The following is a 26749-nucleotide window of genomic DNA, read 5'->3' on the forward strand; positions in this document are numbered from 1 at the left end:
AAATATGGTCATGACAAACTGTTATGGAGCGAGGATCTGCTGCTGACACTGTTATGGGGTAATGTCCCCAAATTCTCTACTAAGGTACCCCATTCTGATAAGCATCCTCCTGCCTTGTATATGATCCTGCTCATATACCCCCCATCCTGCTAATAATATACCCCCCATCCATCCTGCTCATGATATACCCCCATCCATCCTGCTCATGATATGCCCCCATCCATCCTGCTCATGATATACCCCCATCCATCCTGCTCATGATATGCCCCCATCCATCCTGCTCATGATATGCCCCCATCCATCCTGCTCATGATATGCCCCCATCCATCCTGCTCATGATATGCCCCCATCCATCCTGCTCATGATATGCCCCATCCATCCTGCCCATGAAATGCCCCCATCCATCCTGCTCATGATATGCCCCCATCCATCATGCTCATGATATGCCCCCATCCATCCTGCTCATGATATGCCCCCATCCATCCTGCTCATGATATGCCCCCATCCATCCTGCTCATGAAATGCCCCCATCCATCCTGCTCATGAAATGCCCCCATCCATCCTGCTCATGAAATGCCCCCATCCATCCTGCTCATGAAATGCCCCCATCCATCCTGCTCATGAAATGCCCCAATCCATCCTGCTCATGATATGCCCCCATCCATCCTGCTCATGATATACCCCCATCCATCCTGCTCATGATATGCCCCCATCCATCCTGCTCATGATATGCCCCCATCCATCCTGCTCATGATATGCCCCCATCCATCCTGCTCATGATATGCCCCCATCCATCCTGCTCATGATATGCCCCCATCCATCCTGCTCATGAAATGCCCCCATCCATCCTGCTCATGATATGCCCCCATCCATCATGCTCATGATATGCCCCCATCCATCCTGCTCATGATATGCCCCCATCCATCCTGCTCATGATATGCCCCCATCCATCCTGCTCATGATATGCCCCCATCCATCCTGCTCATGAAATGCCCCCATCCATCCTGCTCATGAAATGCCCCTATCCATCCTGCTCATGAAATGCCCCCATCCATCCTGCTCATGAAATGCCCCCATCCATCCTGCTCAAGATATGCCCCCATCCATCCTGCTCATGAAATGCCCCCATCCATCCTGCTTATGATATACCCGCATCCATCCTGCTCATGATATACCCCCATCCATCCTGCTCATGAAATGCCCCCATCCATCCTGCTCATGAAATGCCCCCATCCATCCTGCTCATGAAATGCCCCCATCCATCCTGCTCATGAAATGCCCCCATCCATCCTGCTCATGAAATGCCCCCATCCATCCTGCTCATCATATGCCCCCATCCATCCTGCTCATGAAATGCCCCCATCCATCCTGCTCATGAAATGCCCCCATCCTGGTAAATGGCGTGTATCCTGTGGCACAGGAAAAAAAAAAAATGTTTATACTTACCCATCCTCACTCCCTGAAGCACCGATCTCTGTCTCAGCTGCAGCGCCGCTGTGTGGAGCCATCACCGGTGTCTGCAGCATCGCGTCTTCCTGTCTGTGGCGGCGGTAAGCTGATCGATTCTGGTGGATACTAGCGGCGCGCACAGCGATGACGTCATCGCGGTGCGCGCCGCTAGTGTCCAGATCAGCTGACCACCGGCACAGACAGGAAGACGCGATGCTGCAGGGGGGCGGCTCCACACACGGTGACGGGTGAGTACACTGATTCACTGCACCCCGCGCTGATAATGATGCACGGGGGGGCAGTGAATACAGCCGCACATGATCACTCCAGGCTGTAGTTGCCAGGGGTGATCACGGCCGGCTGCTAATTATGCACGCACCCCGCCTATCACCCCGCCCACCTGTCAGCGCCGGTTTCGCTGAGAGATGATGGGCGGGAGGATGGGCGTGCATATGTAATGAGCGGGCCCACGTGCTCACGGCAGGCTGTTACAGCCTGCTCGTGCCGCCGATGACCCGCTGCACCGCGGCACCCTCATTCCCCGCAGCCTTATAGTCAGACCATAAGACGCACCCCCCACTTTCCCCCAACATTTGGGGGGGAAAAAGTGCGTCTTATGGTCCGAAAAATACAGTATTTATTTTTAATAAAATGAGAAATACATTTCAGATAGAAAAAATGAATAAATCCTCCTAAAAGGTGACTGTTTCCTTTTAAGTGAAAGTGTAATAATCCCCTACAAACATTGCGCTGTAGATTAGGGTCATCAATGGGAGACATATGACAAATCTTCGTGATTGTGAAGGCTAAGAATGGGAGAGGGTTTCCTATTCTTACCGGACTGTGATCCTTGGCTTTATAACCACAGGTGGTTCTCCTTTGGATCGCAGTGGCTATGCTCCATCAATGCCTGTGCATATTACACATAGGCATAGTGTTTGTGCTGACAATTAGACATATACCAGTACAGTACAATTGTAGAATAAAAATGTGTATGTTACAGTTCTGTAGAGGAACTTATGTAGTAATGAATCAGATTATCCAAACTAATAAAAAAAATAGAATCAATAAAATAGAACTAATAGAAAAAATAAAAGGTCAGAATCTTCAAAGCTTTTCTGGTGAAAAGTCACAAACGTTTGATGCAACTCTTTCGGCATTTTCATGCCAGTTTCTCCCAGCTCTGCCGAAATGGACACACTTTGGGCGAGATGGGGCATGATGTCATACCTCGTCTAGTGTATGATGACCTGGGGCGTTCCGCACACTAGTAATCTGAATCCAATCCCAAACTTGAGTAAGATTTCTGGAGTAGCATGTGAAGGTGCACACCACTCGTCAACGGCTCCAGATTTATGAAGAGGCACGCATCTCTTGATGAATCTGGAGGTTCTGACAATAGCTCCCACCCAATTCATCAAGACTGGGTAGAGAATTGACTGCCTTGGTGGATAGGGGCCAAAATGTAAATATTCGTAATCATCTTTAATAAGACCAAACTTGTCACTTATGGTGACCAATGAATGTTGTAAAAAGGAAACGGCAGACTACATATTTAGGCTTTTACCATTAAAAAATATATTAATGAGGCACTAACATATTCTCAAAAATAATACCTGAATGCAAGTGTAGTGCCCAAATTACCTGTCAACGGGTCCGCTCACATATGCGTATAATAAATTGGTCCGATTTTCATCCAGAAAAGTTGGACAAGTGAAATCCGTTTTGTATGCCATATGTCATGTGAGCGCTATGCGAGATTGTGATTTATTTCTTCAGTAATGATCTTGTAAGCACTGTGCATGCTCTGCTGTTTTCATGGTGATGTTTAATAATACATCTGTTTTGTCTTAACTTTATATTTGTGAGATTTAATTTTCGTATGTTTTTACAAGGGATGGTTGGAAAACCAGCTGGATGTCTCTGAATACTCTTCCAGCTACAAAGATGTCTCAGGCTATGGAAATCATCTCAACGAATCGCCGAGAAGAAGAGACAGTGGGGGAGGTAAGAGTCGTTCTAATTATTCTCAGGTTGATGAGTTTACAATCCAAAACATTGCAAAGCTTTAAAAGAGACTAGTTACCCAACATAGTGTTATACGAAGAGCAGGAGTTTTGGAGATATAGCAGTAAGTGAAATATTTGTCTTCTTTTTTCAGTTGCAGCACCCGAAAGCCCACAGGCCTTAATTTCAAGTCCATTCAAAACGTTCTCTCCTCACCAACCAAAATTTTTCAAGCCACTGATGCCTGTCAGAGAAGAGCACAAAAGAAAGATTCCTGTTGAAACCCAGCCATTACTTAGTCAAGAGGTATATGCAGAACAGTCTTATTTTTAATAGTTCATTAGCCCGGCTGCCCCAACCTAAGGTAACTGCTCCATTGCAGGTCTCAGCTGCATGGTTTCCATTTCTGTGCTGATACAGGACAGATTTTCCTGTGTTGGCATGTGATCGGAGCAGAGTGGTGAATTGCTTAGTTTAATAGTCAAGTCAGTCCTCTTTGCTGTCACTGCATGGTCTGCCTTCCTTGTGCCGGCACAGGATGGGCTGCCTTGTGCCGGCACAGGATGGGCTGCCTTGTGCCGGCACAGGATGGGCTGCCTTGTGCCGGCACAAAATGGGCTGCCTTGTGCCGGCACAGAATGGGCTGCCTTGTGCCGGCTCAGAAGATGCCGCCTTGTGCCGCCTCAGAAGATGCCTCCTTGTGCCGGCTCAGAAGATGCCGCCTTGTGCCGGCTCAGAAGATGCCGGCTCAGAAGATGCCGCCTTGTGCCGGCTCAGAAGATGCCGCCTTGTGCCGGCTCAGAAGATGCCGCCTTGTGCCGGCTCAGAAGATGCCGCCTTGTGCCGGCTCAGAAGATGCCGCCTTGTGCCGGCTCAGAAGATGCCGCCTTGTGCCGGCTCAGAAGATGCCGCCTTGTGCCGGCTCAGAAGATGCCGCCTTGTGCCGGCTCAGAAGTTGCCGCCTTGTGACGGCTCAGAAGTTGCCGCCTTGTGACGGCTCAGAAGATGCCGCCTTGTGACGGCTCAGAAGATGCCGCCTTGTGACGGCTCAGAAGATGCCGCCTTGTGACGGCATAGGACAACAAGCCACAACAGCCAAGATGAAGTAGCTCCCTGACCATGGGGCAAGCCGGCCTAGTAGAACTATATTAGTAAGGTATATAATATTTTTTAAAAGTGATTTACTAAACATATTTTAGAAATGCACCAGGTTTTATATGTGTTTTAAGTCCTCTGCTGTTTGTGCCGTATCCATATTCTGCTAACAACATACACAAATATTTTTTTTTTCTAAATTTACCACAACTATAAAAATGGGGAATAAATCTATAGATAAATCAAGCAAAGTATACCAATATATAAAGTAAATGTCACAATTTAACAAAGAAATAATGCTCCCCCCCCCAAAAAAAAAAACAAAAAACTAACAAAAACCTAGTGTAATAAAGAAAGGAAAATTTCCTAAGGAAAGAAAGAGAAAAGCTATCTGAGCTTAGTATTAGTAGGAATGAACTGTGAGGTGAAAGACCTGAACTCTCACCTTAGATAGGTGGGCGATACATTGCCCAACTACCCGTATTGGACTGCGAATTCAAGCTAATGCAAACCGGTGCAGACCTAGTATAATGCTGGTGTCTCCTCCAAATAAGAGCCTGACAGCCAACAAATAGCAAACATGAGGTGACCAGGTAATCTGGCGCTCAAAAGACATCCACCAATGAGTAGAACCAGCTTTATTTAAAAAAAGTTGAATACACTACAATGTTTTTCAGCTAATGGTAGGCTGGATACAGCCGAAATACGTTATTTTTATACATCTTTTCACATAAAGCCACTCTTACGATATGGTGGGGGTCTTTTGGGAGCGCCAGATTACATGGTCACCTTATATTTGCTTAATAAAAAGCCTTGTATTTGTAAACTTATTTCAGGGCTGATTAAAGGGCTGTCCCTCTTGTGACGTACTGCCAGGATATTCCATCAGTTATTGAGTGATGGGTTTTATTGTACTGTACTGTTTACAGTGTGATCTACATGTGTGTAATGGCTACAGTTTCTATGTAAGTGCATGGGATAAATGGTTTCTTGTGGTCTGTTGATGTTTGGTAATGGACTCCGACATTCACTTGTTTCACACGTCCTCATTTCTTGCCACTAGAGGCTTTTCACTGTTAATACATGAAAAAGATGGCAGAATAGGAGTACCTGCAGCTTTCCCTGGTGATGTCGGCTGTTTGTTGGTTGACTTGTGTTTGAGAATTTGTCACCCAGCTGAGACATTAATTTTTCACACAATGTCACAGAGGAAGGACGATATATGAGTAGTGTCAAAAGGTGCATAAATGTATGCGCTAGGCTACATTCACACTTGTGTTTTATCATTCCATGGGGATGTTCAATTTTTACGACAAAAAAACACAATCTAAAATTGGATCCAAATGGAAATAAAGGGACTTCTCCCTCCCCGGTCCATCTGGGTTCCATTATTGGTCCATTCTTAGAACAGAAATAAAAGTGATAGTGATGAGCGAGCAATACCAAGCATGGGTGCTCGGTACTCGTAATGCACAGTTGGATTCTGCTATGCGTGCAACTCAAGTACCGAGTATAATGGAAGGCAATGGGGAAGACAAGCATTTGTCCAGAAGATCTTCCATAAAAATGCTTGCATTCCCCATTAGCTTCCAGTATACTCAGCGCACAAGTCGAGCCCGTCTGGACAATGCTGATAAGGAGTACCGAGCACCCGGCCATGGTAGTGCTCACTCATCACTAAAAAGCATCTCATGCGGAACTTTTACTTTCACTCTAAGGGTACCTTCACACTTAGCGATGCAGCAGCGATCCGACCAGCGATCTGACCTGGTCAGGATCGCTGCTGCATCGCTACATGGTCGCTGGTGAGCTGTCAAACAGGCAGATCTCACCAGCGACCAGTGAACAGCCCCCAGCCAGCAGCGACGTGCAAGCGACGCTGCGCTTGCACGGAGCTGCCGTCTGGAAGCTGCGGAGACTGGTAACTAAGGTAAACATCGGGTATGGTTACCCGATGTTTACATTAGTTACCAGCGCACAGCTGTGTGTGCAGGGAGCAGGGAGCCGCGCACACTGAGCGCTGGCTCCTTGCTCTCCTACCATAGCTACAGTACACATCGGGTTAATTAACCCGATGTGTAATGCAGCTACATGTGCAGAGAGCAGGGAGCCGCGCACACTGCTTAGCGCTGGCTCCTTGCTCTCCTAGCTGCTGTACACATCGGGTTAATTAACCCGATGTGTACAGCAGCTACATGTGCAGAGAGCCGGAGCCGGCAGCACAGGCAGCGTGAGAGCTGCAGATGCTGGTAACTAAGGTAAATATCGGGTAACCACCTTGGTTACCCGATGTTTATCTTGGATACAGCTTACCTCAGCTGTCAGACGCCGGCTCCTGCTCCCTGCTCGCTTCATTTGTCGCTCTCTCGCTGTCACACACAGCGATCTGTGTGTCACAGCAGGAGAGCGGCTTTGAAGAAAACGAACCAGGGCTGTGTGTAACGAGCAGCGATCTCGCAGCAGGGGCCAGATCGCTGCTCAGTGTCACACACAGCGAGATCGCTAATGAGGTCACTGCTGCGTCACAAAAAGCGTGACTCAGCAGCGATCTCGGCAGCGAGCTCGCTGTGTGTGAAGCACCCCTAAGACCTGACGGATAAAGAAACCCAGACGTAAAATTAATCTGATTCCCATTGTCTGCTCCTAAAATTAGAAAAGACAGAATGTCAAACTGCAAGTGTCATCATAGCTTTAGTAAAAATGAAGTAAATCGGAACATTTCTCAAAATTATGCCGGGGGCATAATACTTTTGTACAACAACTGTAATTAGCCATACTTTTCTTTTGTTAAAGGGGTTGTCCGGTCTTCTGGTAAAAGTCTATAGTCACTGTGTGACTGGAGATTTCTGAATCCTTACAGTGCACATACCAACTAGACATGCTCAACCTCTCTCAGTACAATTGAATTGCGTGAGGCTGAGAACGTTTAGTTGGAATGCGGCCTGAGAATCCTGACAGCATGCAAATCCATAAGTCTGCTGTTATATAGAGTTACTGTAGACTTTTAGCAGATGACTAGAGGGACAACTTATAAGGCCGGGGCCACACTGGGATCTACTGTGATCCTCGCATGACACTTAGCTCACTCTGGCAGCACAGCAAGAGCCAAGTGTCATGCGAGTGTCACTGCGACTGAGGTCCGATCATGCGATCAGACCTCAGCTGCGGGGGGCGGGCCGGCACTGAGGAGGGGCGGGAGGGATTTATCTTCCTCTCTCCTCCGTTGCCGGCTATTGCCATTCTCGCTTTGCACTCGCGGTTCACAGGTGTACTGTGAGTGCAGTGCGATTTTTCTCTCACCCCATAGACTTGAATGGGTGCGAGATAAACAAGGATCGCATTGCACCCGCAGCATGCTGCGATTGTTTTCTCGGTCCGATTAGAGCTGAGAAAATAATCGTTCATGTGCGCTGGGACACAGGCTAATATTGGTCCGAGTGGAATGCAATAAAACATCGCATTCCACTCGCTCCGATTTTCATGCCGTGTGTCTTAGGCCTAAGCCTTTAACTAAATATGGGGCACACAGCAGTCTCCACTTTTTTTACACTATTTATGTAGTACATTTTCTCTAGCGTAATTGTAGTTACCACTCATATCTTTTCCTCCATTGAAATTCATTTATTTTCATTTTTGTAATCAAAATTTGCCAAAATAACCCTTTCTGCAGTGAGATCTCAAACATGTTTTTATGATCTAGTTATTAACTATACAAAATTTTCATGGGTTTTGCACTCAGCAGAAAACAATATATGTAACATAAACAATATACGTAACATCCTGAACTCTACAATTTCATTGTTCAAGTGGAAGTAATTAACCCCACCGACATCTATAATCCAGAAAATCTCATAGATAAAGCTACACGTTTAGGTTTAAGTGCCCCCCCCCCCCAAGACCTGAGTATTGATCCTTCCTTAGTGAAGCATGATATGTGGTGTTGTTATAATCACGGTTATATGTCGCACACTGCATGTGTCGTACACTGTGCTCAGTTATTTTTGCATGTTTTCATGTATTCTGTTCCATTGCATGTCTTATTCACCACCGTTATTTGCTTCATGTGATGTTTTGTGGTCTATGTGATGTGTTGTGTGTCTTAACCTTTGCAGAGCATGTCTTCACCACTGACAAATAACACTGGCACTGCTGTGCCTTCCGGACCTAACACCAACTGCATGCCAGTAGAAAGCAATAATATTCATGAAGATGCCATTGTAAGTTGTTATTTCAGCCTTTGGTGTGTTGCGATGTTGTATATGAACTGCTTGCTCCACTGTTTCCGGTTAGCCTTGCCCCCCTGGCATCAGCTGTGCCCGGATATTGTTTGTGACGGTAAATTGTGTTCATTAAATGCCTCTACACCAGAATGATTATATAATCCAGTTATCAAACCGATCTGCCGGCTGGAAGGATGTGCTTTATGTTATTAGTTTGGCTTGATTACATTTAGTATGTCCGCTCCATACTGTTCACACACACGCAGCTTGCCATTATATAATGCTACCCAGATTATGCATGCTAGGGTCCCCGCTCTACCCACTACCCATATACTTGAGACATTTCCTTATCCTAAATCTTATAAATGAATGATAATAGGGAAAAGTAATTTACCTTTGTCCGACATGCTGTCCTTTCTTATATTCTTATTTCTGACAATTCTTTTCCTTTTTGTTACTTTCAGTGTGTGAAAAAAACCGCTGTTAAAGAAAATCTGTCTGCAGTTTTTTGCTATGTAGTTTGAGAGCAGTATGATGTAGGGGCAGAGACCCTGATTCCAGCGATGTGTCACTTATTGGAGCAGTTTTGACAGAATCCCTGTAGATATAGCAGTGGGGAGGATGCTGTGCTGTGTATATCCCTGATTGGCAGCTTCCTATGCACACTGTGCATTGTCAGCAGACTATCAATCAGTGGTGGGGTTAAACAGATGAGCATGTAACATCTAGTCCTGTAGTGCTACATTTCTGCTGATTAAACACTGATTGTGTTGAAACTGCAGTAAGCTGCTGAGCAAGTGACCACTCACTGGAGTCAGGGTCTCTGCCCCTACATTGTGCTGCTCTCGGATAAAATACCAAAAACCTGCTGATAAATTCACTTTACGTTTCTGTCCTTTGTAGATCCCCAGTGTTCATTTACGTGTAATTACATAGGTTTTTTTTATAATAATCTTTATTTCTATAGTGCCAACATATTCCGCAGCGCATTTTTAACAGATTTGCATTACGTCTTGAGATAAAAAGGATCATTTGATTCTTTTTTTCTTTGTCGCTCTATTGGGAGACCCAGACAATTGGGTGTATAGGCTATGCCTCCGGAGGCCGCACAAAGTATTACACTCAAAAGTGTTAAGCCCCTCCCCTTCTGCCTATACACCCCCTGTGCTCCCACGGGCTCCTCAGTTTTTTGCTTTGTGCGAAGGAGGTCAGACACACACAGCACAGCTCCACAGATTAGTCAGCAGCAGCTGCTGACTGTGTCGGTTGGAAGAAAAGTGGGCCCATATAGGGCCCCCAGCATGCTCCCTTCTCACCCCACTCTTGTCGGCGGTGTTGTTAAGGTTGAGGTATCCATTGCGGGTACGGAGGCTGGAGCCCACATGCTGTTTTCCTTCCCCATCCCCCTCAGGGCTCTGGGTGAAGTGGGATCCTATCGGTCTCCAGGCACTGAGACCGTGCTTCATCCACAACTCCTGTGGAGCCTGCTGGATAGGAGCCGGGTACCGTTCAGGGACATGGCCCTGCTACGTGAAGGTACTCTGTATCCCTGTGGGGACCGCGCACGGCAACACCTCAGCTTTGCTGGGTGTGCTAGTGCACCGGGGGACCGGGTTAAACTGTGCCATTACACACTCAGCGTCGCTGAGTGTGTTTATATGTAGAGGCTACCGCGCTAACCGCCGCTGCCATGGGAAACTGCGGCGCGGCTGGGACTTGTAGTTCGCCGGGGACTTCGGCGTTGGCCGCGCTTTTACGGTGGCCACGCTTATACTCGAGTCCCCGGCTTGGCTTGCGGCCTAGTTTCACTTTCTCCCGCCCTCAGCCCTGACAGGCAGGGGAAGGGCGGGACGCTGCATGGAAGAGCAGCACTGAGGGCTGGAGTATGATTTCCATACTCCACCCCCCTCACTGTGCACAGTGTGAGCACCTCGGCTACGCCCACGACTCCCTCCTCTCGTCAGGACGCCGCAGCCATTTCCTGTCAGCTCCTACGACGCTGCAGAGAGGGACAAACCCTGAGAGACCCAGACACGGTCTCTGGTGGCCTCATAACCGCTTTAGGCGGCTGGTAAGCAGCACCTGTGGTGCTAGCCTCATGGTGCTGTAGTGTACTGATACATTATCTGTTTTTAGTATATATTTTACACTGTATGAGCACAGTTCATTCTGGCTATATACCCTAGTGTGTTACTCAGGGAAAACAATAGCATGGCGCCCACAAAAGGCAGGGGTGCCAAAAACACAGGCTTATTATGCTGCCTGCGTCGCTTGTACGACCCAGCTGCCGGCAGGTTCCATTGACCCTCATTGTGTGCAATGTTCGGCCCTGTGTCACTTCTTCAGCCAGGGCCTCTGCTAAGAGGGGCCCAGGGGGAGCCACCTGTTGACACTGTCCTAGTGACGGGGACGGAGTTTGCAAAACTCTCTGAGACTATGGCTAAGATACTAGAAGCCTTGCAGTCCAGGCCGGTATCTCAGCAAAGGGACTCTGTTGAATCATTGTTCCCTGACCCCCTCAGTTGGACCAACAATGTCCTCCCGGGGTATCTCATGCATCCCAGGCTGAGGGTTCTGACTTAGACCCCAGCCCCAGACCGACTAAGCGGGCTCGCTTAGAATTTCCCTCAACATCATATTGTTCAGGGTCTCAGCGGGGGGAATCTCTGGTTGATAATGCGGAGACAGCTGATCAGGATTCTGATCCTGAGGGCGCTCTCAATCTTAATACTCCAGACGGGGACGCCATACTGAACGTTCTTATTGCGTCCATCGATCAAATGCTGGATATTTCTCCCTCAGCTCCTCCGGCGGAGGAGTCAGCTTCTCTTACACCGAGTATGTTTCTAGACCACTCTGATTTCAGAGAGGCAGTCCAGAATCATCATGCTTGTCCAGATAAGCGTTTTTTCTAAGCGCCTTAAGGATACACGTTATCCTTTTCCCCCTGACGTGGTTAAAGGTTGGACTCAGTATCCCAAAGTGGATCCTCCAATCTCCAGACTGGCGGCTAGATCCATACTTGCAGTGGACGAGGGGGCCTCGCTCAAGGATGCCACTGACAGGCAGATGGAGCTCTGGTTGAAATCCATCTATGAAGCTATCGGAGCTTCTTTTGCCCCAGCATTCGCAGCTGTATGGGCGCTACAAGCTATCTCAGCAGGTCAAGCACAAATTGAAGCAGCCACATGCACGGCCGCGCCACAAGTGGCATCCATTACCACCCAGACCTCGGCAATTGCGTCTTACGCTATTATTGCTGTCCTGGACTCTGCGAGCCGTACGGCGGTCGCGGCCGCCAATTCGGTGGTACTCCGCAGGGCCTTGTGGCTACGGGAATGGAAGGCAGATTCTGCTTCCAAAAAAGCGCTTAACCAGTTTGCCAATTTCTGGCGACAGGCTGTTTGGCGAGCGTCTGGATGAAATCATCAAACAATCCAAGGGAAAGGATACATCCTTACCCCAGTCCAAACAGGACATACCCCAACGGAGGAGAGGGCAGTCGAGGTTTCGGCCCTTTCAGGGCACGGGCAGGTCCCAATTCTCCTCGTCCAAAAGGTCTCAGAAAGTACAAAGGAACTCTGATGCATGGCGGTCTAAGTCACGTCCTTAAAAGGCCACCGGAGGCGCCGCTAACAAAGCGGCTTCCTCATGACTTTCGACCTCCTCTAGTAGCATCCTCGGTCGGTGGCAGGCTTTCTCGCTTTTGCGACACCTGGCTGCCACAAATAAAAGACCGCTGGGTGAGAGACATTCTGTCTCACGGTTACAAGATAGAGTTCACCTCTCGTCCCCCGACTCGATTCTTCAGGTCATCCCCGCCTCACTAGCGAGCCGAGGCTCTTCGGCAGGCGCTGCGCACTCTGAAGGCAGAAGGAGTGGTGATCCCGGTTTCTCTTCAGCAACTGAGCCACGGTTTTTACTCCAACTTGTTTGTGGTTCCAAAGGAGGACGGGTCTTTCCGCCCGGTCCTGGACCTGAAACTGCTCAACAAACATGTAAAAACCAGACGGTTCAGGATGGAATCCCCCCGCTCCGTCATCGCCTCAATGTCCCAAGGAGATTTCCTTGCGTCGATCGATATCAAAGATGCTTATCTCCACGTACCGATTGCTCCAGAGCACCAGCGCTTCTTGCGCTTCGCCATAGGAAATGAACACCTGCAATTCGTGGCACGGCCGTTCGGCCTGGCAACAGCTCCACGGGTTTTTACCAAGGTTATGGCTACTGTAGTAGCGGTCCTCCACTCTCAGGGTCACTCGGTGATCCCGTACTTGGATACTGATCAAGGCACCCTCTCAGAGGCATGCCAACGCAGCTTCGACGCTTCCCTGGAGACTCTCCAGGGTGTCGGGTGGATCATCAATTTTACAAAGTCAAATCTGACACCGGCCCAATCGCTGACATATCTTGGCATGGAGTTTCATACCCTCTCAGCGATAGTGAAGCTTCCGCTGATCAAGCAGTAGTCACTACAGAAAGGGGTACAATCTCTCCTTCAAGGCCAGTCACACCCCTTGAGGCGCCTCATGCACTTCCTGGGGAAGATGGTGGCAGCAATGGAGGCAGTCCCTTTCGTGCAGTTTCACCTGCGTCCCCTTCAATGGGACATCCTACGCAAATGGGACAGGAAGCCGACGTCCCTCGACAGGACCGTCTCCCTCTCTCAGGCGACCAAAGCTTCCCTTCGGTGGTGGCTTCTTCCCACTTCATTATCGAAGGGGATATCCTTCCTACCCCCATCCTGGGAAGTAGTCACGACAGACGCGAGTCTGTCAGGGTGGGGAGCGGTTTTTCTCCACCACAGGGCTCAGGGTACGTGGACCCAGCAAGAGTCCTCGCTTCAGATCAACGTTCTGGACATACGGGCAGTGTATCTTGCCCAGAAAGCGTTCCAGCAGTGGCTGGAGGGCAAGCAGATCCGAATTCAGTCGGACAATTCCACAGCGGTGGCATACTTCAACCACCAAGGCGACACACGCAGCCGGCAAGCCTTCCAGGAAGTCTGGCGGATTTTGATGTGGGTGGAAGCCACGGCATCCACCATATCCGCAGTTCACATCCCAGGCGTGGAAAACTGGGAAGCAGATTATTTCAGTTGCCAGGGCATGGACGCAGGGGAATGGTCCCTTCACCCGGACGTGTTTCAGGAGACCTGTTGCTGCTGGGGGGTGCCGGACGTCGACCTCATGGCGTCCCGGCACAACAACAAGGTACCAATGTTCATGGCACGGTCTCAAGATCCCAGAGCTCTGGCGGCAGATGCCTTAGTTCAGGATTGGTCGCAGTTTCAGCTCCCTTATGTGTTTCCTCCGCTGGCACTGTTGCCCAGAGCGTTACGCAAGATCAGGACCGACTGCCGCCGCGCCATCCTCGTCGCTCCAGACTGGCCAAGGTGGTCGTGGTACCCGGATCTGGGGCATCTCACGGTCGGCCGACCGTGGACACTACCAGACCAAACAGACTTGCTATCTCGAGGGCCGTTTTTTCCATCTGAATTCTGCGGCCCTCAACCTGACTGTGTGGCCATTGAGTCCTGGACCCTAGCGTCTTCAGGGTTATCTCAAGACGTCTTTGCCACTATGAGACAGGCTAGGAAACCAACGTCCGCCAAGATCTACCACAGGACGTGGAAAATATTCCTGTCGTGGTGCTCTGCTCAGGGTTTTTTCTCCCTGGCCTTTTGCCTTGCCCACTTTTCTGTCCTTCTTTCAATCTGGACTGGAAAAGGGTTTGTCGCTCGGCTACCTTAAGGGACAAGTCTCAGCGCTCTCTGTGTTTTTCCAGAAGCGCCTAGCCAGACTTCCACAGGTACGCACGTTCCTGCAGGGGGTTTGTCACATCGTTCCACCTTACAAGCGGCCGTTAGAACCCTGGGATCTAAACAGGGTTCTGATGGTTCTTCAGAAACCACCATTCGAGCCAATGAGAGATATTTCCCTCTCACAACTTTCGCAGAAAGTGGTTTTTTCTAGTAACAGTCACTTCTCTTCGGAGAGTGACTGAGCTAGCAGCATTGTCGTGCAAAGCCCCTTTCCTGGTGTTTCACCAGGACAAGGTGGTTCTACGTCCGGTTCCGGATTTTCTCCCTAAGGTGGTATCCTCCTTTCATCTCAATCGGGATATCTCCTTGCCTTCTTTTTATCCTCATCCTGTTCACCAATGTGAAAAGGATTTGCACTTGTTAGATTTGGTGAGAGCACTCAGACTCTACATTTCTCGTACGGCGCCCCTGCGCCGCTCGGATGCACTCTTTGTCGTTGTCGCTGGCCAGGGTCACAGGTTTCCAAATCAACCCTGGCTTGGTGGATCAAGGAGCCAATTATCGAAGCTTACCGTTCGGCTGGGCTTCCGGTTCCATCAGGGCTGAGGGCCCATTCTACCAGAGCCGTGGGCGCGTCCTGGGCTTTGAGGCACCAGGCTGCGGCTCAGCAGGTGTGTCAGGCGGCTACCTGGTCGAGCCTGCACACTTTCACGAAACACTATCAGGTGCATACCTATGCTTCGGCGGATGCCAGCCTAGGTAGACGAGTCCTTCAGGCGGCGGTTGCCCACCTGTAGGAAAGGGCCGTTTTACGGCTCTCTTACGAGGTATTATTTTACCCACCCAGGGACTGCTTTTGGACGTCCCAATTGTCTGGGTCTCCCAATAGAGCGACAAAGAAGAAGGGAATTTTGTTTACTTACCGTAAATTCCTTTTCTTCTAGCTCTAATTGGGAGACCCAGCGCCCGCCCCTGTTTTTTTGTGTACACATGTTGTTCATGTTGAATGGTTTCAGTTCTCCGATATTCCTTCGGATTGAAGTTACTTTAAACCAGTTTATAATTCTTTTTCCTCCTTCTTGCTTTTGCACCAAAACTGAGGAGCCCGTGGGAGCACGGGGGGTGTATAGGCAGAAGGGGAGGGGCTTAACACTTTTGAGTGTAATACTTTGTGCGGCCTCCGGAGGCATAGCCTATACACCCAATTGTCTGGGTCTCCCAATTAGAGCTAGAAGAAAAGGAATTTACGGTAAGTAAACAAAATTCCCTTCTTTTTTTATAAAGCAAAATGAGGATAAAATAAACATACAACACTAAGACACTTTTTAATGTACCCCTGCAATTATAGACTTAGTGAACACTACAATTTATTAATAAAAGACATAGAATCTGAATTGTAATTTTACATTAGGAGCTATTTTACCAAATACCAGGACTAAGTATGGATTATAAAGTGGCTTCTATTAAATGGACAGCTATTAAAGCTTAAGTTCACTTGCTGCTCTCTTATCCTTAGGTCTGAGAAGTGCCAGATACCGTACACAAGGCTTCCAGGAGGTGAATCCAGTATAGTAGCTCTGTTCATTGATATTCAAGTCTCTAGCTCAATTTATAGGAATTTTGCAAACACCTTACATTATTTCATAATAGCTACATTTTCTTAGAATAAGCTTTATGGCATACTTGGGAATATGGGTGCAAAAGAAGGGTTCGAATCTGACATTAGATACAAGAGAGCTTATTAGCACACCAAAATTGAATAAAAGGACTTTATTATACAGGCAATCAAAAAAAAATGTAAAATTAACGTTTCGACTCCAATATTTGGGTTTTCATCAGGCACAGATTGCTGTTCTGTATAGAGGTGATGGTCCAGTATAGCAGAGTGCCTTAGGCGCAGGATAAAGGCCGCTTTACACGCTGCGCTCTCGCTAGCGAGATCGCTAGCATGCGTACCCGCCCCCATCATTTGTGCGTCACAGGCACATCGCTGCCCGTGGGGCACAAAATCGCTCTGACCCGTCACACTACTTACCTGCCTAGCGACGTCACTGTGACCGGCGAACTGCCTCCTTTCTAAGGGGGCGGTTCGTTCGGCGGCACAGCGACGTCACTAAGCGGTCACCCAATCGAGGCGGAGGGGTGGAGATGAGCAGGACGAACATCCCACCCACCTCCTTCCTTCCTCATTGCCAGCGGACGAAAGTAAGGAGATGTTCCTCGTTCCTGCGGTGTCACACATAGCGATGTGTGCTGCAGCAGGAACGACGAACAACATCGTACCTGCAGCTGCAACGATATTTGGGAATGGCGGAGTATGTCAACGATTAACGATTTTGCGACCTTTTTTGATCGCACGTAGGGGGTCACATGCAACGACATCGCTAAAGAGGCCGGATGTGCGTCACGAATTCCGTGACCCCAATGACATCGCTTTAGCGATGTCGCTGCGTGTAAAGCGGTCTTAAGGGTGCCTTTCTCCTGTGTGTAAGACGCTCTGCTATGCCACACCATCACATCTATACAGAACAGCAATCTGTGTCTGATGAAGACCCAAATATTGGAGTCGAAACGTTACATTTGTTTTGGCTTGCCTGTATAATAAAGGCCTTATATTTAATTTAGGTGTGCTAAATTTGTGCTATATTTTCTTATCATTAGTACTGTGCTCAGAGACCTTAAGCATTATTCCTACATTACATGTGAGTGAATGAATATATACATTTACGTGTTTTTATATATCTGGTATTTAGGAAAACTGGAATGGGTAAGAAATGTTACAAAACTATACTATATAACTATAAAAGATATAGAATACCATATAGCATTGGTTTACTGTTATACTGTAAAAGGGGTGTTCTCAACTTCGCAAATTATCCCCTATCCACAAGATAAGGGATAACTGTCTGATCTCTGGGGGGCCGACCACTGTAGTCACCATTGATCCCGAGAACTGGAGTTCTGAGGAGCCCTGACTAAATGTCGCGGAGGTCAATCCTATACACTCCCTCTCCATTTTAATAGGAGCGCTGTGCTCCGCAATCACCGGCACTCCCATTCAGTATAAATGGCCACATCTCCATTCACTCAGGGCTCTTCAGAATCAATGGGAGCCACGTCGATTGGACCTCCCCTCCAATCAGAATGTTATCCCCGTATCCTACTTGAAAAGACCCCTTTAAGCTGTTCATAGAAATGGCAAAATGTCGATATTACTTTTTTATTCCACACTAAGGTGAAAAAATTATCCGGGAATAAAATGTTTTATTGACCGTTTCCATTATTCTTCTAGGATTCTGAAGACGATGACTTAGTATTTGAAGGCTCAATCAAAAAAGTTATGCGCTCCTCTGGTGTTGATGATTTCAAGCCTTATGTGCCTGAGGAGTTTGCAGACTTTAGTGTTTACAATGCTAGTCTGGACAACAGGGACTGGATAAATTCTAAAGCTGACTTTGGTTGTCCTCATTCTTTGGATAAAGACGTTTCTCGGAGCCCCACCACCAGCAGTGTTACCAGCGGCTATGTTTCACATAGTGCTTCTAATATTACGCTCTCTGACATTGTGGTTGCTTGTAGTGACAGTATGGATCAGTTAACTATTCAAGCAAGAGACTTGGAAAGCCAAGAACCCCAAGAACCTGCTGGACCGCAGTCTGTAGAAAATTGTAAATCTTATGCACATAAAGAGTCCAATGACGACAGTTGTCCGGGAAATCCAAATAACGAGTCAACCTTCACAGAAGAAAGTGCCTTTGATAAAGAGCCCCTTTGCACTACTGAAAAAGATGCTGCTGTATTGTGTAGAAGTGTATCTGCTACTTCTATGGACTATAACAAAGGAAACTTTGTCCACTTTTTACCCTGTGAGGTTGCTGTGGAACATACTTGCAATATTTTGGAAGATCATTCCTTCACAGAATTCATGGGAGTAGATGATGGTAAAGACTTTGAACACCATGATGATCCACTAATGTATTCTTCTAAAGGAGAAAGCAAAGGCGTAATTGTTGTAGGTTATGATTCTGTTATATCCGATGACCCATACAATGCATCTGACCAGAAAATGGCGGAGGAAAAACCAAGCGAAACCACATTATGTTACAATTCTTATGAAAGCCATTCGCCTGAAAAGCTTCATCTAGAGCTTTCTGATGATTTTGAAGACCTTCCATCCCACACCGCACCATGCCTTCTGTCCTTAGGTGACCAAGTATGTATTGGCGACAACAAGCTTGGAACAGTGCGCTACGTTGGAACAGTGGATTTTTCCCGTGGTGTATGGGTTGGTGTTGAACTTCATGTTCAGTTAGGTAAGGAGTAACCTAGCACGGATATTATACTACGTATGGACATTGTAGCACACACAACTGTTTAAGGGAAAGTTTTGGGGATGGACCCTCATTGTTAGATATAAATGTTCATAGCAACTTCTTCATCTGTCCCTGCAGCATCGGGAGAGCACCCTTAGCACCCAAGGCTTGCTGGCCTTCGGAGCTAAGGGTGCGCTTTAGTGATCTGGCTCGCTACATAGCAGTGACTACAAGCTTTATTGGAAAAAGCTTGTAAGTACTGTCTATATTCGGACTTTATTGTCAGACCACAGGGGTGTCAGGTAACCTAGGCAACAAACCGTAAACAATATCATAAAAAATCAATCCTTTCTTGAGAACAGAGAGGAAATGTAATACAAAGGTAATTGTAAATTATTTTTTTTTTGCACTTTTTTCCAGATAAGAACATGGAAATAACGCTTTAAAAATCAGTTAACAGATAGTTTTATATTCATTTTATTTCCTTTGAAATTACAATACAGTATACAAAATCTGTTCTGACCTTGACAGCTGTGAAGTCAGGAGAACAGCTATGAGTTTACGTAGGTTTTTCTCCCAGCAACCAAACAGTTGGCAATTGGAATACTGTCTAAACTAGTTCCTTATGACCGCTTTAGTCATTATGTAACCAGCAGAGGTATTAAAGTGAAATAAACCACTGATACATGCTGTTCAGTCTATGGTCAGTATGTATCAGACTATGGCTGTATGAACTTAGCCAGTTATGTTGTTTCCTGAAACACCGCAGCACTTCGGCATCAAACATACCTTCTGTGATCATAAAGCCATGATGTCTGGAATGTTACCTACAAGTTAAGGGGCTATTCTGCTTGGAAGAAGTCAACACACACAATGGGCAAACCCGCTTATGTTCGGGTTCGACAAAAAAAGGGCTGGTCCGGGACGGACTTGAATCCAAACTTGAGCCTGAACCCCATATAAGTCTATAGGAGCATGAACTTGTGTGTTGTAAAATGGCTAAGAGGATGCAAAAAGAAGAAAAACTGGGATTAAAGCAGAACAGTTAGGGTTCTTTTCCACTTGACATTTCTGTGTGCGAGTACAATCCGATAAAAAATCGGATTGTAGTCGCACCAGTGTTAATCAATGAGGCAGTGTCCTCTTGCTTATTTTTTGTCGTCACGAATCGTGCTCTCTGTGCAATCGCAGCATGCTGCGTTTGTTACGAGTCTCGGCTCACGCATCCCTATAAAATTCTATGGGAGCATATGAAACATCACTCTGCACTCGCATGTTATGCAATTGCAGTGCGATATACGCAGAGACAGGCAGCAAAGGAGATGTGGAGAAAGTGCTCCCCCCTCTTCTCCGCAGCTGTGATACGATCACAAGATCGCATCACAGTCGCATAACCCTCGGCTGACGCTCACAGCAGAGGGTCATTAGCATATCGCTTCTGATGCTCTCGCATCGGAAGCAGTACGCAAATGGAAAAGAACCCTCAAGCTTAGAGTTTCTGCATGGCTGTCACACTGATTTTGGGTCCGCTCATTAAATCTCATGAATATTCATTGCTTCCCCCACCCACATGCTGTGACAGCTTCTGTGAGTGGTTGCAGTCAGACTACCGGCAAGCCAGTATCTGTGATTGGTTGCACTCACACTAGCTGTCTGGGTCCCGGAGTGGAGTGTAAAAATAAATAATTGGAAAAAATGTCTTGCGGTTTCCCATATTTTGATACCCAGCACAAATAAAGCAGACAGCTGGAGGCTGCAGCCCCCAGTTGTATATGTTACATTGGCTGTGTATCAAAATACAAGGGACCCCATAAGACTAATTTCAATTACATAAATAATTTTAAAAAAATGGCGTGCGGTTCCCCCTAATTTTGATACCCAGCCAAGATAAAGCAGACGGCTTAGAGTTTGTATTTTCAGGCTGGGGAGACCCATGGTTATTGGGCCCTGCCCTGCCATTAAAGTAGCAGCCTGCAGCTTCCCCAGAATTAACACACCCATTACATGCAACAGTCCTGGCGCTTACCCAGCTCATCCCAATTGCCCTGGAGAGGTGGCAATCAGGGTAATATAGGGGGTTAATGACCACTGTAATTTGTCAAAAAATCACAGCTGCCACAAAGCTCTGGATTAGTAATGTGTGGGGTCTGAGAGACCACCTCTCATTACTAATCATGTAAGTAAAAATAAACAGACAGCATAGAAATAAAATCCCTTTTTTTTAAAAAAAACAGCAAAAACCAGCCTTTTTCTCCAATTTATTAACCCCCAAAACACCCCAGCAGGTCCGATGTAATTGGGACACGATGCCCGACAATGATCTCGGCTCTGCTACATCCTGAAGTCGAAGTGCGCGGTCACATTAGAAAATGTGAATGAGCACTGCAGCGTCAGGGACACACTGACTGGGCCACAGCTGTGAGAGCAGTGGCGCCAGTGATTTCACCTGAAGTCACAGCTGGCATTCCCACGGTACCCCAGCTGTGACCTCCGGTGAACTCCATGCCGGATTACTGGTTTAGGCAATGTGCGCACTTTGAGTATTGGTATACAAGATGACCAGAAAATGAGGAAAGAACAGGAAAACCAAAGCATAGCACCTGTCTTGGCACACTCAAAGCATTAAACAAGAACTGGAGGACAAAGAGTAGAGTACAAATATATTTAATATAGAGCAACTGGCACATAGAGATCAGCAGCAGATCAGGCCGGCAATGTAAAATAGTAAACGTACAGAGTACAAAATACAAATTAGTATAAGGCCCGTTTCACACGTCAGTAAAAAACACTGACGTTTTTCACTGTCGTGTAAAACACGCACATGTCCCTCCGTTGTCTAAGTGCAATCCGGGCTCCGTTCTCCGTGGCCCGTGATTGCACTTAGAGATTAACTCACCTGTGCCCGCTCCCGCTCTCCATGGTGCTGATCGCTCCCACGGTGCAGCATCCGGCCGGCGCTGACCCCCGCAGCAGCTGCTTCCGGGTCGGCTGTGTTGTGCATCATGAATATGCACGACAGTAATGAGCCAGCTTTGAAGCAGTAGGCTGCACAGAGCGTCGCTGGAGCCGGGTGACTAAAAATGATTTTTATTTTAAAAGCAAGTTTTTTTTCTGGCACGTCTCTCACGGATCACACCACTGCGTGGTCCGTGGGACATCAGTGATGCCAGGAAAAAATGGACATGTCTCCGTGCGGCAACCACGGACACGCGTGAACGCTGCACGGAGACATGGTCAGTGAAACATCACTGATATGTGAGCAGACCCATTGATTATAATGGGTCTGCGTATGTCCGTGATTCTGGTACGTTTAAAAAAAAAAGCAGAAACGTACCAGAATCACTGACGTGTGAAAGGGGCCTAAAATGAACACGGGCACCCTACATACATTGAGCATGATATAAAGTTTTGACAATTGTTACACATAGACGAGTCATAAAGACCAGCACTAAATAAGTACAATGGTAAAATTGTGTGCTCTGAGGTAACAGAAAAACGTTGGGTATATAAAAGTGTGATAAAATCCAAATGTTACTAGTAAACATTGCTTAGTACAAGTGCTGGTAAGAGACAGACTCTACAATAACAGAGTGACATAGTCAAACAAAGTCAAAGCTGTATTAGAATATACAGGTTAGCCACAGGATTGTGCTGAGTGGATGCCAGTGAACAATAGAATAAGCATAAAGATACCAGTGAAGGGCAATAACCCAGCCAGTTAGGTAAACATACCCATAAAAGTGCACAATACAAGCCTGAACAGCAGCAGGAAGGACCCCCTGGAGAGAGAGCCCCGACGTATACGTTTCACGATCACAAATGTAGGATCATTTCATCAGGGGGAGGTCCTGGTTGTATTGGTTGCATTAAATCTGCATCTCTTGGCAGAAAAATGCACCAAAAAATGCAATGTAGTTTTGCTGCCTGGAGATGCAGATTTGGTGCAGAAATTTGTTGCAGAACTCTGCATCTCCAGGCAGAAAAATGCACCAAAAAACCAAACTCGATTTTGACACATTTTTCTGCCAGGAGATGCAGAGTTCTGCAACAAATTTCTGCATCACCTACAAGATAAACGCATCAAAACCACATTACATTTTTGGTGCAATTTTCTGCAATTAAATACTTGTGCGCACACAGTTTAAGTTCTAATCCGGCATTGAGTGGTGAATTCATTGAGATCACCTAAGGTCACATGTGGGGTACTGTGGGAACCGACAGCTGTGACCTTACTGATGTCACTGCTCACAGCTGCAGCTCCGTGTTCCTGACATCGTAGTGATCGGTCATGTTTTCTAATGTGACTGCGCAATGCGACCTCGGATGTAGCAAAGCCGAGGTTGTTGTGGGACCCTGTCTGTGGATTATGTTGGAACTGCAGGGGTGTTTTGGGGTTTAATAAATTGAAGAAAGAGGGTGGGGGGTTATTTGTTTAGTTTTTTTTATTAAATAAAGGATTTTTTTGTGTTTTATTTTTATTTCCCCAATTAGTAAAGCAGGTGTGTGGGGAGTTAACCATTACTAACTTCAGTCTTGATGATAGCTTTGATGTTTTGACAAATTAGAGCTGTCATTAACCCCTTATATTCTCCCAAATGCCAACGCACCAGGGCTATCGGAATAAGCTAGGTAATCCCCAGGATTGGCGCAACTAATAGATGCGCCAATTCTAAGGCAGTTGCAGGCTGCTATTTTTAGGCTCGGAAGGGCCCAATAACCATGGGCCTCCTCAGCCTGAGAATACGAGCCCACAGCTGTCTGCTTTATCTTAGCTGTCTATCAAAATTGGGAGCAACCGCATGCCGTTTTTTTAAATTATCTATTGAAAAAATTTAAAAAAAAACCATGGGGTCCCTTGTATTTTAATACACAGCCAACGTAACGTACACAGCTGAGGGCTACAGCCTCCATGTGTCTGCTTTACCTGCGCTGGTTATCAAAATACTGGGGACCCTACGCCATTTTTTCCAATTATTTATTTTTTTACATTCCACTTTGGGGGCCCAGACAGCTAGTGTGAGGGCAACCGATCACAAACGCCGGCAGTCTGACTGCAACCAATCACAGATGCTGTGGGCGGGGAAGCAGTGCATTATAATAAGCTTTAATGAGTGGACCCTGAAGCAGTGTGTCAGCGGTGCGGAAACTCAGTAAGTATTAGTGTCCTGATATAATCGTTGTTTTTCTTCCTTTCTTTAAAGATTTTTATTCGGGTGGCCAAACCCGAACAGTAACATGGACTGTTGCAGAGACACTGTTGCAGTCCGTGCAGAGACACTAGGTGTACGGTATGGATCCTGAGGTTTACAGTTCGGGTTTGTCCATCACTAGTTAACACCTATCCACAGGATGGGAAATAATTTTGAATGAGTGGTTACCAGACTGCTGAGACCCCCACCGATTGCCAGAACAGGGCACACTTGTCCCCCATCATATTGGAGCAGCAATGCACGTGTTCATCCATTGTTCCATTCACTCTCTATGGAATTGCTGATAGTGTGCATGGAAAAGATGTTGAGATTGCACAGTGCCGTTCCATTCTGACAGGACACAATAATGTCTAGCAATCAGTGGGGGTTTCAGCAGTTGGACCTTCACCGATCTAGAAGTTATCACTTTTTGTAACCGAAATAACCTTTTTAAAATCTGAACACACAGAGCTCCTAACTGTCAATAAGGAAAATTTCCATTATTAATTGGGCTACAGAGTAAAGGCCGCTTTACACGCTGCGATCTCGCTAGCGTGCGTACCCCCCCCATCGTTTGTGCGTCACGGACAAATCGCTGCCCGTGGCGCACACAATCGCACGGACCCGTCACACTAATTACCTGCCTAGCGACATCGCTGTGACCGGTAAACCGCCTCCTTTCTAGGGGGCGGTTCGTTCGGCATCACAGCAACATCACTAAGCGGGCACCCAATCGAAAGCGGAGGGGCGGAGATGAGCAGGACGAACATCCCGCCCACCTAATTCCTTCCTCATTGCCGGCGGCCGCAGGTAAGGTGAGGTTCTTCGTTCCTGCGGTGTCACACATAGCGATGTGCGCTGCTGCAGGAACGACGAACAACATCGTACCTGCAGCAGCAACGATATTTGGGAATAGGGGGGCATGTCAACGATTAGCGATTTTGCACATTTTTGCGACGCTTTTCGATCGCACGTAGGTGTCACATGCAACGACATCGCTAACGCGGCCGGATGTGCGTCACGAATTCCGCGACCCCCAACGACATCACTTTAGCGATGTCGCAGCGTGTAAAGCGGCCTTAAGTCCACTTTTATCACGTGTAGCCTCATGTTCTGCAGTCGCTCCTCAGCGTGTCTTGTAAAACTGTCTAGTTCTCCGCTTGTGATAATGACAGCTTTGTCAGAGACTAAGGAGCAACTTTCAAATACTATTAAAATATCTAAGACAAATTTATATAAAAATGGACTTCAGCTTTAAAGTTGTGCTCACGTGCATATTTTTGCTGTAAATTTGAAAACCACGAGTGGCTGCATTGGTCACATGCGCTGTAGTCATGATGTTACCGCTGCAAAAGTCAATAAAAGGGAAAAATACAGCTACACTATTGTAAAATAGAATTCAAGGTAATAGTAACTGTACTATCCCATTTATGAACCTTCATTTGGTCTTTGCACACTCTGCATGGTAGAGGCTTACTAACCATGTTCATTAAATTCATTTTTCCCTCTAAGGAAAACACGACGGGACAGTGAAAGGCAAAGAATACTTCCGCTGCAAACCTAAGTACGGTGTGTTTGTGCGACCCAACCGGCTAACTAAAGCACTTGGTTCCAGTAAGAGAGACAATGGCAGCACTTTGCGGGCACAGGCATGCAATCCAGACAAGCGGAGGAGTGCTACATTGAAAGGATTCCCACCGCCCAGGACAAAAGATGCGGCTCAATATCCATCTGGGAACGAAGCTGCATCAGCTTTTTCCAGAAAGCAAGAGAACAGGAAATCCTGGATTAACTAAGATGCAGCATTTGCACTTACTGCCCCTGTGTATAGACGCCTATGGACTGGTTACAGAGAAGCTATTTTTGTACAGATGTACAGTTTTAATTCCTCTCAGATGTTTACTCGGTCTAGTACTGAATATTGTTCTAACCTTTTTAACAAAAGCCTCTTATTTAGTTTGTCTGCCTCGTAGGCAGGTGGATTGCTGCACAGAAAAAACACGACTAAAGGATAGTATATAGGCAGACAGGTACATGTCTATTCCTATACAATGACAGTGACTTATATTTTAATGAAATGAATGAAATATTCATAAAAATAAACTGAATATACATATCTGTATGAAAAAGGCACTGTAAGCTTTTTTTTTTTTTTTTTTTTTTTTTTACCAAAGAACATGTTAATTCTTATTGTAACTGTTGTCTTTCCCCAATGGAGGCAGCCATTTTTGAGTGGACCTAATACTTCTATGTGGGAAGTATCTGTACAGCTGGTGACATCACTGAAACATGGATCTGAGTGATATGTTTGATAGAATTGACTGCTATAATGTCAAAGTTGGAAAATTTGTCACAAAAAGAGCGCCGTCATTATGTGCGGGGACTGTCCATTGTAAAATATCGCTTTGTGCTTTTTTTTTTTTTTCCAGTGAGTTGTTAAATGGCCACATTAATGTAGTCATTAAAATGAAATGAGCACCGTGCTGCCTTACTTTTCTCCTTTTCTTTACAGCAGGCTCCGGAGACGAGTTGTTATACTGGCCTGGTGGTTTAGTCCCTGTAAAGATTGTGAGGACATTTTAGTTCTTGCCTACCTCGTATTGTGTGAGCAGAAATGTGCATCTGTGTGTTTAAGACATAAGCTGAGCAATGTGTGCCTTCTGTTATGGAAGAATAAACAGGCAGGACTTGCTGTAGACATTACTACTGCCA

The 26749-nt window shown here is 46.7% G+C and overlaps 1 protein-coding gene across 6 annotated transcripts in view; it reads left to right on the forward strand.

Moving 5' to 3' along the window:
• The window catches only part of KIF13A (kinesin family member 13A), a 337055-nt gene extending 310537 nt beyond the window's left edge, over window positions 1–26518 (forward strand). For 2 of the 6 annotated variants that reach the window (XM_075314713.1, XM_075314714.1), the window contains 5 exons: window positions 3345–3456; window positions 3611–3762; window positions 8664–8768; window positions 17828–18848; window positions 25550–26518. In XM_075314713.1, coding sequence (XP_075170828.1) covers window positions 3345–3456; window positions 3611–3762; window positions 8664–8768; window positions 17828–18848; window positions 25550–25833 — 1674 coding nt within the window. In that variant the 3' untranslated portion in view covers window positions 25834–26518. Of the gene's footprint in view, window positions 1–3344; window positions 3457–3610; window positions 3763–8663; window positions 8769–16051; window positions 16093–17827; window positions 18849–25549 lie in introns of those variants that run through there. The other 4 variants (XM_075314715.1, XM_075314719.1, XM_075314716.1 and 1 more) reach the window with 3 other exon arrangements.
• Window positions 26519–26749: the final 231 nt, after the last annotated feature.

The sequence above is a fragment of the Anomaloglossus baeobatrachus genome, chromosome 6 (assembly GCF_048569485.1).
Source record: "Anomaloglossus baeobatrachus isolate aAnoBae1 chromosome 6, aAnoBae1.hap1, whole genome shotgun sequence".
NCBI classification, from domain to species: Eukaryota; Metazoa; Chordata; class Amphibia; order Anura; family Aromobatidae; genus Anomaloglossus; species Anomaloglossus baeobatrachus.